Consider the following 16,001-nt stretch of genomic DNA (forward strand, 5'->3'; position numbering starts at 1 on the left):
TCTAACTATTGTACTAAAAAGCAAAATGAGGAACTGACAAAAGAATTAGGGATTCAGACAATGAAAAAAGTAAAATATTTAGGAATTTGGCTTACAGCAAAATGCTCCACAATAAAGGCTGATAACTATGACAAGTTGATAGACCAGATACAGAAAGATCTAGATAGATGGGTAAATTTACAACTTTCTTGGATGGGAAGGATAGTCACCATTAAAACAAATGTACTACCAAAATTGTTGTATCTCTTTCAAACTGTGCCAGTCAAACTAGGAAAAAAATTCTTCGAAGACTTGAACAAAAGAATTAGTAAATTTATTTGGCAAAAGAAAAAAGTATTAAACCAGAGACGAGACGATGGAGGGAAAGGAATTATATATATATATATATATATAATTTTATATATACAATTCCCTTTATCCTAGTAGCATGCCCTGAGGGACCTCATCCTGTTTTGAATTTTGACTTGCTTTTACCTCCCTTCAATAAAAAGATTTCTTTTGAAATACAAAGTTTTCAAGGGTTTATACTTATTTTTTGAAGAGTGAAGAGTTTCCTTACAGAAACACTGCCACTATGTGACTTTGTGAGAATAATGCACCTATTTGCATCCATCTACTGAGTTTACATTGAGCACATGCAATTGTTTACACATTGCCAAAATAATAAAATTCATTATTTTAAGCAAACTTTATCTTAGCCTTTGGTTTAAAAACTGTTTCCAAAAAAACCTAGTGAAAACTGCATTAGCAGAGGCAAACTTACTGCTGAAAAGTTAGAAATATTTTTTGCAAACTACAATGAAATACAGCATATTTTCCATATCAGGAAAGCTAGAATCAGATGATCTGGCATTTCTCATTCTCCTTCTACTTTGTAGCAGTCATTTAAATGTCCAGCTTTTGCTTCTAGTTGAATGTGGATCAGACATACTTTCAAAGAAGAGAAAGTATGTTTTACTGACCACAACTATCTCTCAGAATGTTTTCTAGGAGAGCAAATGATGTAATAGGAAATACTCTAAAATCTCAACTCCTTATCAACCAACATTCTTCTAAGCCCATTTCTGTGGGACCTAAACTGTGTGGAACAACTGTCCACAAGAGCTTCCGGTGGCATTCTTGTTGACAATGGACCAGAGACTGCGATTGTACGCAGCTTTGATCCATGCTTACCCTGTTGGAGGGGTCCTTAAAGGACTGGATTCATCAGGCCCACCTCAGAGGGATAGGGGAAGGAGTGGGAGACTGCCAGCTGGGCTGAGGGGAGCTGCATCTCCCCTCCCTGGCTTGGTAAACTCCTCTAGAAGACAGGGAGCAGTGGCAGTCTTAATGGCTGCCCTGAAGACTGGAAGCTGCCAGGACACAAATTTTGTGCTGGAGAATGGAAGTGGTGAGTGGCATGTAACTGGATAAAAGACTTTAAATACTCTTTTTGAAAACCCCGAAAATGCTGAAAGAAGGAGCCCTCATTTGAAAGAGTGGTAGCAGCAAATCAGAAACAAGAGGAAAATATAAGATAAAGAAAGAACTGGAAATAAAAAGATTATATACAATTAGAGACTAAATTTGGAACAATATATAGCATTGGACAGTAATCAGGAATTAGATAAAATGCTGGACTTATTTTGAACTGATAAAATTTCATATTAATACTATGGAAAAGTGATTTAAAATAAAGAATTCTAAGAAGAAAGTGATATAGAGCACCACCTAAGGATTTAAGATTTCCTTCTTTTATGTCTCTATGGGAAACTATTGGTTGTACAAACAAGATCCCTTGAGGTGTGTTGTTTAGGTGTGTTAGGAAAATTATAACTAGCACATGAGCAAAGAGATCCAACAGACAATCATCCCAAGAGAAAAATCTTCCAGATGCCCCAAACTATATGGCCTCCCAAAAATACACAAAGAAGGCATACCTCTCAGACCCATAGTCAGCTCCAGAGGAGCACCACTACAAAACCTAGCCAAATACTTAGCAAAACAGCTACAGCCCCATGCTGAAACACCAGCTTCACATGTACAAAACTCATACCACTTCTTGGAAATGATCAAAGATCTACATGTGGAGCAAGAAGATCTGCTTGTAAGTTTCGACGTGGTTTCACTATTCACTCAAGTCCCGATAAAAGAGACCCTTGAAATCATCAAAAATAAATACCAACCAGCTAAACACCTCATGGAACTAACAGAACACTGCTTAACCAACACATATTTCATATACAAAGGACAAAGATACAAACAAATTGAAGGATCCCCATGGGATCACCACTGTCACCTGTCATTGCAAACCTGTTCATGGAAGAATTCGAATCCAGAGCCCTGGCCAATGCCACCCACAAACCCAAACTATGGTTAAGATACATCGATGACACATTTGTGATTTGGCCCCATGGAAAAGAAAACCTAAACAATTTCCTAACACACCTAAACAGCACACACCCCAAAATCAAGTTCACCATGGAAACAGAAACAAACAAACAACTACCATTCCTAGATGTACTAATCTACAAAAAAAACAGATGGCACACTAGCACACAACCAGAAGAAAACACACACTAACCGCTACCTCAACACCCAATCCCACCACCACCCAGCACAGATAAACTCCATGGCTAAAACACTAATTACTAGAACCAAACACCTGGCAGACAAGACACACATTAAGACTGAACTATGCACCCTGACTAAGGTACTGACAGCCAACGGCTTCCACAAAAGCAAAATCACCAGCTTGATCCACAAAAACACACTGAGACATAATAGAGACCCAGAAGATGAACAGACCTATGGAACAGCTGTCCTGCCTTACATAAGAGGTACTACAGACAAAATTAGTAAGATACTGCACAGACATCACATCAAGACTGCCTTCAAACAGACAGAAAAATAGCAGCCATCCTTAGAAACCCCAAAGATGAAATTGACCTGGAAAACCAAGGCATATACGAAGTCCCCTGTGCATCAGGCCCGGCCACATACATTGGACAGACCAATAGAAGAATAAGTACCCGCCTGGATGAACACAAAAATGCAGTCAAAAAGCTGGAACACACTTCCTCACTAGTCCAACACATGGAAGCCACAGGTCATAGCATCAACTTCAATGGCACCAAAACCCTAACCACTATAGAAAACCCCAGCCACAGAATCATCAGAGAAGCCATAGGGATTGAAAAAAGACCAGAAAGCATGAATAGAAGAGATGATTCCACCAGACTGTCAATCATTTGGAAGCCTGCGCTCACAAACAAAAAAATCTCCACACCACAAGCCAGGCAAACACCTGGGCACAGACAGATCCCCCCTGATACCTCCAGCTCAAACACACCCCAGCCAGGCACCCAGATGAAACCTAGCTTCCTAACTAATGATAGCCGTCCATTTACCCAAAGCCAAGCTGCACTAAAGGCCTCCAATAAAGTAACACAATGTTGCCAGCCAATCAAGAGACAAAAAGAGCCAAAAAACAGACAGGAGATATTAGAAACACCAATCAAGCAGAACACAGCAAACTCCAAGACCAATAAACACAGACCAAGACTCCCAACCAATCAGGGTGAAGAAAAAAACATTCTGGCACAGCAATAGGCTGCCCCAAATTTAAATCTGAAACCACTATAAAAGCCTGACTCACAGATGAATACTATACAGAAGCCTGATGATCGCAGATGAGATTCTGCCGAAACGTTGCTACAACTTTAAAAGCACAACTACAATGACATGGGAAAATACCCGAACAAAGCTGAATGCCATACATGTAAGTACCCGCGAAAACTTAAGAAAAAATGTGTGTGTGTGTGTGTGTGTGTGTGTTTCTGAGGTTCTCGCGGGTATTTGTATGTGGATCTTTGGTTATTTGGGTTTTCTCCCGCGTAAGATTGGAAGTATCTAGGCAACATTTCAATGAAGTCTCATTCATCATCTTCAGGCTTGTGTCTTTGGCTCTGTGCTTCTCAGAGTGATGTGAGCTTGCAGCTGCTTCTTCCTTTTAACTGCTAGTGGGGGTGTCACTTGATTGGGTGGGGGCTTGGCTGTGTTCTGATTGGGTGGGGGGGTGTTCTCATTGGTAGGGGGTTTGGCTGTGTTCAGATTGGTTGGGGGTTGGCCGTGTTCTGATTGGCTGGAGGTGTGTTCTGTTCAGGTGGGGGCTTGGTTGTGCTCAGGTTAGTCTTAGTTGCTGTGGGATTTGAGCTGGTGAGCTGTGATCCTGCTGTTTGGCTTCGAGTTCGTGGTCGTGCTGCATCTTCATGGTGGGTGTCAGTTTGCTTCATGTATGGCTCAGAGGGGTTTGAAGTGGGTAGTGATGCAGCTGCAGTGTGGCTTCTGGTCCATGGTCGTGTCTCATCTTCTGTGTGGGTGTGAGTCTGCTTTCTACGTGGAAGTGTGGTGGTGGCATCTTGTGTGGCCCTCATGGGTGTGGGTCTGGTGTCATTCTTCATGTTAGGTACTCGTCTGTTCATGAGGGTGGGTTTCCAAATGGCTGGTAGGCGGGAGGTGTCATCTCGTTTATTCATGCTGTGTGGGCATTTTTCTATCTCTATGGCTTCTCTGATTATTCTGCTGTTGAAGTGTTCGGTTTTGGTGATAGTTCTGGTATTTTTAAAGTCAATCTCATGTCCTGTGGCTTTGAGTTGTTGGACCAGGGAAGAGGCCGGTTCTTCTTTTTTGATTGAGTTCGTATGTTCTTCAATGTGTGCACTTATTCTTCTGTTAGTTTGTCCAATGGGGCAGGCAGTGCAAGGGATTTCGTATACTCCTTGGTTTTCTAATTCGATTTTGTCTTTGGGGTTTCTTAGGATGGTGGATATTTTTCTGTTTGTGCAGAATGCTGTTTTAATGTTGTGTTTTTGGAGGATCTTGCTGATTTTGTCTGTAGTGCCTTTTATATATGGGAGGAGGGCCAGATGCACTGCTTGCACCAGCACGAAGCTGAAAACACCAGCCTGAGGAGTGGGACCTCGCCAAAATGTCGCCAAGATACTCTTAATCTTACATGGGAAAAGACCCGAACACACCTAGACCTACACACACACACACACACACACACACACACACACACATATCTGTATATGAATTATGCTGTTAGGAACCCTTGTATTGGAGGAATAAAACAAGAATGGAAATGTATTAAAATATATAGACTAACTTTGAATAAGTGGTAAGGAAGAAAAAATATGATTATTAATGATTATAAGAAAAGTGAAATGTACTAAAATATATAAATTTTGGCTAAGTAGAAAAGGGAAAATATGACTATTAAAGACTAAAAGAATAGTTAAGATGAAATGAGATATATTAGGAAGTTATTCTAGCAATTTAAGGGGGTGCTACCTTAAAATATATATGTCTTAAAATATACAGTTGATTACTTAATGTTAATATGCTTAAAGTTGGGGAATGAATTATTAAATTAGATAGATTGAGGGGATATACCATGTGGATCCTAAATATATTGGTTTTGCTTTATCTTGCTTTTCTTTAGATTGTTTATTATTATATGATTGGCTTAGGGAAAATTAAGGACAAGAATGATGTGTAATATAAAATAAAATAGGTGGTAAGCTAAAAACGGAAATAATAGGGGATAAAGAACTGGGAATCTATATTTGGATGAAATTATATTGATATTGAATTAATGAATTGAAATATAAAATGGAAATTTATTTAAAGATAAGCAAAATAGATAATGAAATGAGATGATATTATATAAGATTGGAAATGAAAGTATGATTATGTAAAAGTGTTATAATCTGGAATCACATTCTCACATAAAGAGATGTGCAAAAACTAAAAAATGAAAAACTTTTTGGAAAAAAAAAAGAACTGTCCACAAGTCACTTCATAGAATTCCATACCCGAAGACAAGACTCCTGGAGGAGGCTTAGAGGAAGGACAGGACTTTTTCTTTGGTGAGCCAGAGGGTTCTCATGGGGATCCCCTCTATCTAAGACCTCAGTGAAAAATGCCTTCAGCCAGGGGACTTTCCTTAAAGTTTTTTTTAATTATCTGTGCTGTAAAGTTGGGGAGTTGACTTCTGCCATGGGTGTAGTGGGCAGCAGGAACAATCAACATGATCATTGTTGTTGTTGTCAACATCATCATGTCCTTAAAATGTTAGAGAAAAGGAGAATTCATGGCTTTCTTTCTTGTTTCAAATATATGTTTATTACTAACATTCAGGAAATAAATTAACAGGCTAGACTACTTACGTGCAAACCGCGACAGAGGATGAGCATTCTTGTCTCCTGTTTCATTTGCAACTAAAAGAGAAAATACAGTCTTAGTAAACTGCACTTGAGAAATATAATACATTTCTCCTTTTCCAGAGTAGACAGGATAATACTGCAAGTAGCATGCTAAAAATAGAATCCCAAACATTTTTGCCATATCCTCTACTAAATTCATTCAGGTGTATTTTCAAGTAAATGGAAGTTATATTTAAGTCTGTTTCTTCTTTCCCAGTGCTTCTTTATTATTCTCCTACTTGTGCATCTGCAAAATGCTTGCAGAAGCTTGCCAACTTACCTCCCTATCTGTTTTTTTTTAAATGATAAAAGAAAAGCTTAGATTAAAGAGAAGTGCAGAGCCAGCAGAATACACGTCACAGCTGAACTTTCTCTCTCTCTCTCTCTCTCTCTCTCTCTCTCTCTCTCTCCCTCCCTCCCTCCCTCTCTCTCTCTCTCTCTCTCTGTGTGTGTATGTGTGTGTGTTTTGGTAAAAACATAGTATCCTTGTTTCATAAAGGTAATCCTCGACTCTCGGTCACAATTGGGACCAGAGAATTTGTTGTTAAGCAGTGATTAAGTGAATCATCATACATGACTGCATCCAATTCTATGATTATTTTTTTTGCCATGGCTGTTAAACTAATCACTGTGATTGTTAAGTGAGGCATCACATGATCATGATTTGCGATCTTCAATATGAATTTTCCCATGGATTTTGCTTGTTGGAAGCCAATGGTGATCACATTACCATAGGACACTGCAAGTATTAGAAGTTACAATAGTTGCCCACCACTTGAAGTTTGGTTATGTGACCATGGGAACACAGTCATAAGTGCATAAGTATTGATGCTTTTGGACTTTGGATTCTGAGAATATCATGGACACCCAGAAAAGAAAAAAAATTAACCATAGAATAAATAAATCTAGTTCTGACTCAAGGCACAAATGACCATCAGATTATCTACTTCAGACACATTATGTGAAGACCCAATTCTCTGAAGAAGATCTCAGTACTGGAGAAAGTAGGGGGAAATAATTGAAAGACAAGAAGGAGATTGTCATGGAGAAATCTTACCTATCCTATGTAATGGCTAAAAGTTAACAACAATGAGATCAGAAGTGGTATTCAGCAGGTTCTGACCAGTTCTGGAGAATCGGTAGTGGAAATTTTGAGTAGTTCAGAAAACTGGCAAATACCACTTCTGACTGGAGATTTTACAGTATCCTTCCCCTGCCACGCCCACCAAGCCATGTCCACAGAACCAGTAGTAAAAAAATTTGAATCCCACCACTGAATACCACCTCTGGATGGCCTCATGCATCTGGCCCTGCCCTCACCCTTTCCTACTCTAAATTGTCTTGGGTTTTTTAGCTCAGCTGATTCATGCAGCAGAGTGGATTGCTGCACCTCAGCTGAGCTAAAAAAAAAAAAAAAAAGCTCACCTCAGCAGCGCTGACACCAAGGACAATCTTTGAGTGCTGCACTGTGCCTGTGCAAGGTGCACTCTCATAGAGCCAATCACACCACCAGCTAGCTCTGCCTAACCTGCCCTCCCGCCCTATATATCTTGCCTTTGCCATGCAGCCCAGCTAATCTCCATGCCTCGCCTCGCCTGCTCATCAAAGGTAAGCAATGCATGCTGCCCGCTTGCCGTTTGCCTCAGCCAGGTCGGGAACATGCCATTACCCAGCTCCAGTCTTGCCCCGGGCCGCCGCCCACATGCCACTACCTTCCTCTGGCCTCAAATTATGGCCCTACAGGTCAAAGCAATTCATTCAGCCTGCGGCCTACCATGAGTTGCGGGGGGCATGAGGGCTGAAGCAGTTTGGGTCCCAGATGATTCTTCTTACCTTTAAGAAGATCCATCCAGAAAGCACTGCAGCAGAGCACTTGCAGCTGCTTCTTGCAGATGCTTCTTCTGTCCCTTGCCACTGAGGCTTTGCTCGTGGAGATGCTCCATGTGTTTTCCAGGTCAGTAGTTGCTTCTCTCCACTGCTGCTCTTGCTGTTCTTGCTGGGACAGCAGGCTGAAATTTAGCAGCTGTGAGCTGCCACTTTGGGTCCTCTAAGTCCCATCCAGAAAACACTGAGAAACAGCATTCAACACAGCTGCTGCTTCTCTGTGCCGCAGGCCCACAGCTCTTTCCAGATGGGACTTAGAGAATCCAAAGTGGTGACTCACAGCTGCTAAATTGCAGTCTGCTCTCCCAGCAGTGGGGAAAAGCAGCTGCTGCCTCGGAGAACAAAGATTGAGGGGAGCAGGTGGTCTTGAAAGTCTGCTCAGTCTGTTTTGCCTCACCATGTGGCAGAAGCCGCACATGTGCACAATCCGTGCACGCATGCATGTGCAAAAGCCGTGTGCACACACATGCTCATGCACTCACATTTTTGGTGAACTGGTGGTGGGATTATTTTAATCCTACCACTCAGGGGTGGGATCCGACAGGGTTAACTACCAGTTCAGTGATTTACAATGTGCTTCCTTGCATGCTCCGCACACATGTAAATCTTCATCAGATTGCTGCCTGGACAGCTGAGCAGCACTGCGTGCAGGGAAGCAGCATTTGAAAAAGCACTTTTTTCCTGCTTTTTCAACCTCAGCTGTGCCTGGCACGGCAGCTGAGGTTGAAAAAGCAGGAAATAAAGGTCAGGCAAGAGCCCGGGTGGGCAGGTGGGCCAGAACAGCAGCAAACATAGAACTGGTTCTATGTCTGCTGCTCTTCAGAGCTATCAGTTCTACAGAGCAGGACAGAACTGGTAGAATCCCACCCTTGCTACCACTGCCAAGATCACTCTCACAGTTACTGTACTTATACCTTTGGTTTTTCTTCCCTAAATGTAAAGTTTTGCTTTTCTCCACATTAAAAATCATTTTGTTCAATAGGGCCCCGTTGATCAAGTTTGTCAAGATCTTTTTGAATCCTGAGTTTGTCTTCTGGGCTGTTGGCTATTCCTACCAGTTTTGTGTCATCTGCAAATTTGAGGAGTTCCCCTTCTATTCCCTCATCTAAATTATTGAAAGATTACTGGGCCTAAGAGGAAGCCTTGTTGTACCCCACTGCTCTCTATGTGGATGTGTACCATTAAGGACTACTCATTGAGTATGCTTTGTCAGCCAACTGCAAATCCATCTGGTGATGATGTTATCTATTCCAGCTAGCTTTCTAGCTAACCAAGAAATAGATTGTGGTCTACTTTGTCAAATGCTTTACAGAAATCTAATTGTATATGTCCACAGTATTGCAGGTCTACTAATTCAATGACTTTATCAAAGAATGAAATAAGATTGGTTTGGCATGATCTGTTTTTAACAAACCTATGTTAGGTACTAGTTATTTGCTTCTAGTTGCTCGCAGATCTGTTTTTTGATTATCTTTTCCAGGATCCTTCCAGGTATTGATGTTAGACTGATTGATCTGTAGTTTCCTGGGTCTGGTTTTTCTTCTTCTTCTTGAAGATGGGAATATCATCAGCCCTTTTCCAATCCCAGATACTTCCCCTGTGCTCTAGGATTTTTTAAAGATTTGGTACAATGGTTCTGAGATAGCATCTGCCAGCTCCTTCAGAACCATGTGATGTAATCAGTCAGGTCCCAGTGATTTATATTCATCAATGTCAGATAGGTGTTATCTTACCGTTTTCTTCCTTATTTTAATTTTAATTTTTGTTTGTTTTTTATAGTAGCTTTTTTTGGACACTGGGTTATATTTTTTTTCTGTGAAAACTGATGCAAATAATGAGTTAAGAAGTTCTGCTTTTTCCCTAATACCTATTACCTCCTTGCCATCTTCTCTCTTGAGTGGACCTACTATTTCCTTTACTTTTTTCTTGTTATCAACATGTTGAAATAAACTTTTTTTAATTATTTTTGACTTTTGTAGCAAGCCTTAGTTCATTCTGAGCCCTTACTTTCTTGACTTCATCTTTGCATGTTCTGACTATCTGCTGATAATCAGCCTAAGTGTCACTCTTTCTATTTTATGTACTTGTCCTTTTTGTCTTTTAGATCATTGTGCAGCCATGATTATTTTTTCTTGAATTTCTTGTTTTTCTTTTTCAATATTGTGCTGGACTGGGCATTTATGATTGCATTTTTTCAGTTTCCCATGCTTCTTGAGTTGTTTTCCCCGTTAAGATTTTCATTCATAGAATCTTTCCTAGGGTCTCTCTTAGTTTGTTAAAATCTGCTTTTTTAAAGTTTAGGGCACTGGTTAGATTATTTTATATTGCTTATGTTTGCATTATATGGAACTTGAGTATGATGTGGTCACTTTCACCCAAAGTTCCGGCAACTTCAACTCCGTCTATCACTTCTTCTCTATGAATAAGAATTAGGCCTAGTATAGCAATAGCACAGACTTATATACTGCTTCAGTGCTTTACAGCCCTCTCTAAGCAGTTTCAGAGTCAGCATATTGCCCCCAACAATTGCTCCCTCATTTTACTGACTTCGGAAGGATGGAAGATTGAATCAACTTTGAGCCAGTGCGAGTCAATATACTTTGACAATATACTTTTTTACACAATGCTAACAATAATAATACAATTAAATATACCTAATCTCCCTCTTCCAATTTTATTATACACATTATAATTATAATAGATTCTTTTATATATCAATATATATAAAAAATTTCCCAATTTGTGCTTATTATTGTTATTTTTTTAACCATTTGTTAAGGTTCTTCTATATTCACATCTATGTCTGTAAACAATACCATTGTCTCTTTATAATCCTTTATCACTTTCTCCATAAATATATTTAAACATCAATATATCAATAACATCAATAACATTCATACAGTGTATTTGTTGTCCCCGCTGCATCACTAATATTTTAATATTTTAAATATTATTCAATATTCCACCATAATTCCGATATCTCAATTTTCTCAAAATACCAATAAGACCAATTATTAATAGGGTTTAATCAATCCTGGGATTATATCTCTAAATCCCCTGAATTTATAATCCTTAAAAACTATGTTTCAATATATAATAATAATAATAATAATAATAATAATAATAATAATAATAATAATAATAATAATAATAATAATAATAATAATAATAATGCATTCAGATATACCTAACCACAATCTTTCACATCCTGGCCTTAATATATTTATATTTATAGTAAATTCTAATTATATGTATACATCAATATGTATACTACTATTTTCCCAATTTATACATTCTAATTTTGTTCTATTAACTTTTGATATAGTAACCATATTGCAGGATATTTTATCTTTATCTATCATCTCTTAGTCTTTTTAGAATTTCATCATTTATTGAGTTTTTGATAATTCTTCTCTTCTCTTGGAAACTTACATTTCTTTTTAACATTTTTACAGAAACTGAATGTTCCCTGTGTCTTACCACTTGTCTCCTTCTGCTGCATCATTTGCATACCCATCCATAATCCTTTCATTATTTTTGGATTCATTATTTTCCTTTTTTTCCTCTGTTCTATTGTAAACTCTTACAGGATTATCTATTTGATTCTTAGTATTTATTTTTACTATCTCTTCAGTGTTTTTGTCTTCTTGTGTCTTATTTTGATTTGTCTCCTCCACTCCTTCTAGTTTCTCATCTGTTTTCTGAACATTATGTTAATTTTTTCCACCATTTGTTGAGGATCTTCTACCCTCATATCTTTATCTTTGAACAATCCCATCATCTCCTTATGATTCTTTATCACATTTTCATCAACATTTCTTCATTCATCTTTATTGTCTCCAGTTGAGTCATTTTATAATAGTTTAATATATTAAAAATTACTCAATATACCACTAAGATTCCTGTGTTCCAATATCTAAAAACTCCAAAGAAGTCAATTATTAATGGAATTTAGTTAGTCCCAGAATTATACCTCCAAATCCCTTATATTTATAATCCTATACATTACTGATTTACAATCTTTTTAATTTCCCAGTTTACACTTTCCCAATTGTCCACATTTTAAAGTCTTATTTATCTTTGTCACTTGTATCCTTACGATTTATATTGACTGTTTCCTAATATAATTTGATTGCTGATTGTACCCTATGACTATAATTAAGTGTTGTACGTTATGATTCTTTATTCTTAACGAATGTATCTTTTCTTTTATGTATACTGAGTGTATTTACACCAAGACAAATTCCTTGTGTGTCCAATCACACTTGGCCAATAAAGTATTCTATTCTATTCTATTCTGTTCTATTCTATTCTGTTCTGGTCTATCTTTATCTTTTCTGTTCTTTTCTCTTTTTTTTCTTCTATTGCTTTTCTTCTATCTCATAGGATGTTCTATCAAGTAACATCAGTAATCTAAATCCAAATTGGTCCACCAAGTTTCCTCAAGTCTTTCAAGTCCACCTTCCCATAAACGGTTTCAATGGGGTTTTAGTTATTTGCTATTCAATTTGTCTTGAAGATCTTAAAAAGCTCACTAGATATTTCTAGACATCCAGATTGCCTACTGAAGTAGAATCAATGTCAAGTGGACTTCCAGATGTTATTTACTTTTTCTCCTTTCCTGTGTATATTTTAAACAATTGAGTTCTCACACTGCAGTAAGTTTTTTCCTCCAGTAGATGGTTCCCCTATTCCAGATCCAGCATTAAACAGCTTGCAAAGACTGAACAACTGACTGTCAACCAGTCATGTGTGTGTGTGTGTTAACAATGAAAATTAAAAAAGCAATTTTTCCCAATAATCACTTTTCAAGATGTTGTTAGACCTTTTCCAGGCTTTCTGTGTCTTAAAACATCCTTTAGTTATTTCTTTCACATGTGAGCCTTTAATCTTTCTCCATGAATCCAGTTGCTGCTTTCTTAATGTTTGGAGATTTTTTTTAAAGTCTTTTACTTGGATTAAAACTCTAAAATAAATGTTAGAAGTTATCTCACCCAGTTTCAATGCTTTGTCCATGAACCACTCCAACACAAATCTTAGTGTCCTAGTTGTCCCAGCTTGTGACATTCCAAAATGGCAGTCATCCCTGCTGCCGTTTAGGAGAGTTTTCTTTGGATCAATGAGGAAATTGCAGTTTCCTCATGGTTGATGAAGCACCTCTCCTTCCTTCACCACCTCTCCAGGGTGGCTTTGACTCTATGGAGTCTCCCAGCAAGCAGTTACCAGCTGATTTTCACAGAGCCCAGCGGAGCTCCACTAATTTTCTAGCTATTCCTATCATGATGTCAATTGGAAGTCCCCCCTTCTACCTTTTGGATGATAAAGTTGTCAGCTAGGTTGGTTAGGAATCTGTTTCATCTCCCACTCACTGCAAAGTTGACCTCCCAGTTGATATCTGTATAGTTAAAAGTCTCCCATCATTACTCTGGTATGCTTCCTACATACATTTGTTAACTGGATGGCAAAGAGTCCATCTTTTTCTTCTGATCGGTTGGCTGTAATATACACTTATGACAATGTCCCCTTTTTCCCTTTTTATATTGACCCATATATTCTGGAGGGGTTTTATCTTTGATCATGTGCATTTGTGTAGATATTTAGTGATATCTCATATATAATGCAGCTCCATCTCCTCTTTTTGTAGATATTTCTTTTGAACAATTTGTATCCATCAATCAGTACATTCCAGTCCTGGGTTTGGTCCCACCAGGTTTCTGTAATGGCAACTATGTCAAAACTGCCCTTGTGCACTATTGCTTCTAGTTCACCCTGTTTGTTCCTCAGGCTTTGAGCATTTGTATATAAGCATTTTAAACTTTTATGCCTATCCATGGGTATGATTCCTGCATCTTCTAATTCTTGTTGTAGTTTTTCCTTTTTTTCCTCATTACTTGCTACCTCATTGTTTGATTTATTTTCTTAGGATTTATGATTGGTTTTGTGTTCTAGAGATTCTAAAGATTGGTCACCATCCCTCCACAATTTTAATTTAAAGCCCCTCTGATGAGTTGGGTCAGATTTTTCCCAAGTACATTTTTCCTTGTTTTCATGAGGTGCAGTCCATCCTTGCCAATAATCCTTCTCATAGGTAATTCAATCCATGGTTCAGGAAAGAGATAAAGATCTTTGTGCAACCATGATGATTTCTTCTTGAATTTCTTGTTTTTCTTTTTCAGTAGTATTGCACTGGACTGGGATTTTATGATTGCATTTTTCAGAGTTTGCCATGCTACTTGAATTGTTTTCCCCTTTAGGATTTTCATCCATGGAATCTTTCCTAAGGTCTCTCTGAGCTTGTTAAAATCAGCTCTTTTAAAGTTTAGGGCACTGGTTGGATTATTTTCTGTTGCTTGTGTTTGCATTATATTGAATTCCAGTATGACATGATCACTTAAACCCAAGTTCTGGCAACTTCAACTCCCTCTATCACTTCTTCTCTATTAGATTTGTTTGTTCCCCAAGCTTGGAGCATTTAAGACTTTTGTGCCTGTCCATGAGTATGATTCCTGCTGCCAGGACTCCAACAAATCCACCCCCATTCAAATCATAAATCTCTAGCCCAGGGGTCGCAAACCCTTTGGACCTCAGGAACCACCAAACTCATAATTTTGAATCCCGCAGACCAGAGACCCTGGGAAAATCCCAAAAAAAGTCTGCAGGAAAATTCCCCACTCTGTTTTCCTACCGATTGATCATTCTTTATTTGGGATCACAGGATACCATCTCCAGCTCTGTTCTTAAGGAAAGAGAGGGGGGGAGGGAGGGAGGGATAGAGAGGGATGGAGAGACTTTTGGCTTCATGCAAGGAAAGCAGAAGCAGCAGGTCTTTCTTTCTCTCTCCCAAACTCCACCAGAAATGAGTCTTTGTGAGACTTGTAGCACCGGCACAGCTTCTTGGAGCAGGATGTCTTGCAGGGTCCCAAAGACTTGTGTGCAGCCAAAAGCAGAAGAAGAAAGAAGTGGAAAGAAGTAGCCCAATGGCCAGGCCAGGTGCATGAGGCGAGTGGGACAAGTTCCTCCCTCCACCCTTTCCGCCCTCCCTTAACTAACACATGTTGTTCGCAATGCAAGAGACACAAGCCTTGTGTTCCCATGGGCCATGTGGGTGGCGCAGCCTTATGTTCCCATGAAGCCTGGATTAATTGCTTTGGGGGGCTGCTTTGGGGGTGACATTTCTCCCCGGCCCACTGACTGGCGCCCACTGCTCTAGCCACATCTCAGAGAAAAGAAAATTGATTTATTAGAAGTGGATATGTTGGTGTTGGCTGGATGCAACTGATACTAAAATACATCATTCATTTCCCCCTTGACCTTGGTCTTTCCCCACCCCCTAGATGAGTACTCTCCAACTAAAAAGATACTCCTTTGGTCTTTTTAACTGCCACCTGAATCTCCTAATTGAGATTTGAGTTTTTCTTTTTTCTCATCACTCCCTACCTCATTGTTTGATATGTTTTCTTGGGATTTATGGATGGTTTTGTGTTCTAGAGATTCTAAAGATTGGTCACCCATCCCCCTCAATTTTAGTTTAAAGCCCTTCTGATGAATTGGTTAGTCTTTTTCCAAGTACATTTTCCCTGTTTTGGTGAGGTGCAGCCCCTCCCTTGCAAAGAGTCCTTCTTGTAGGTAATGCAATCCATGGTCCAGAAAACCAAAGTTTTCTTGGTGACAGTCAGTGGTTTATTTCTAGAATTCTTTTCTCCCTCAATGGGTGTTGATCTTTCATTGGGAGTACTGATGGGAACACTCCTAGCTCCTTAACTTTATCGCCTAGTTCAGAGGTCAGCCACCTTAAATTTTCAAAGAGCAATTTGAACCCATTTTCCACAGAAAACAAAACACTGGGAGCCACAAAACCTGGCTGGGTAT

General features: G+C 38.9%; 1 protein-coding gene across 3 annotated transcripts in view; it reads right to left on the reverse strand.

The window, feature by feature from the left end:
• PDE1C (phosphodiesterase 1C) overlaps positions 1 to 16,001 on the reverse strand; it is a 335,246-nt gene that overhangs the window by 198,545 nt on the left and 120,700 nt on the right. For all 3 annotated transcript variants that reach the window (XM_087917919.1, XM_087917920.1, XM_087917921.1), the window contains exon 2: positions 6,213 to 6,263. In XM_087917919.1, the coding sequence (XP_087774045.1) occupies positions 6,213 to 6,263 (51 nt within the window). The remainder of the gene's footprint in view (positions 1 to 6,212; positions 6,264 to 16,001) is intronic.

The sequence above is a fragment of the Pseudonaja textilis genome, chromosome Z, assembly GCF_049901715.1.
Source record: "Pseudonaja textilis isolate UNSWEBS1 chromosome Z, rPseTex1.2, whole genome shotgun sequence".
NCBI classification, from domain to species: Eukaryota; Metazoa; Chordata; class Lepidosauria; order Squamata; family Elapidae; genus Pseudonaja; species Pseudonaja textilis.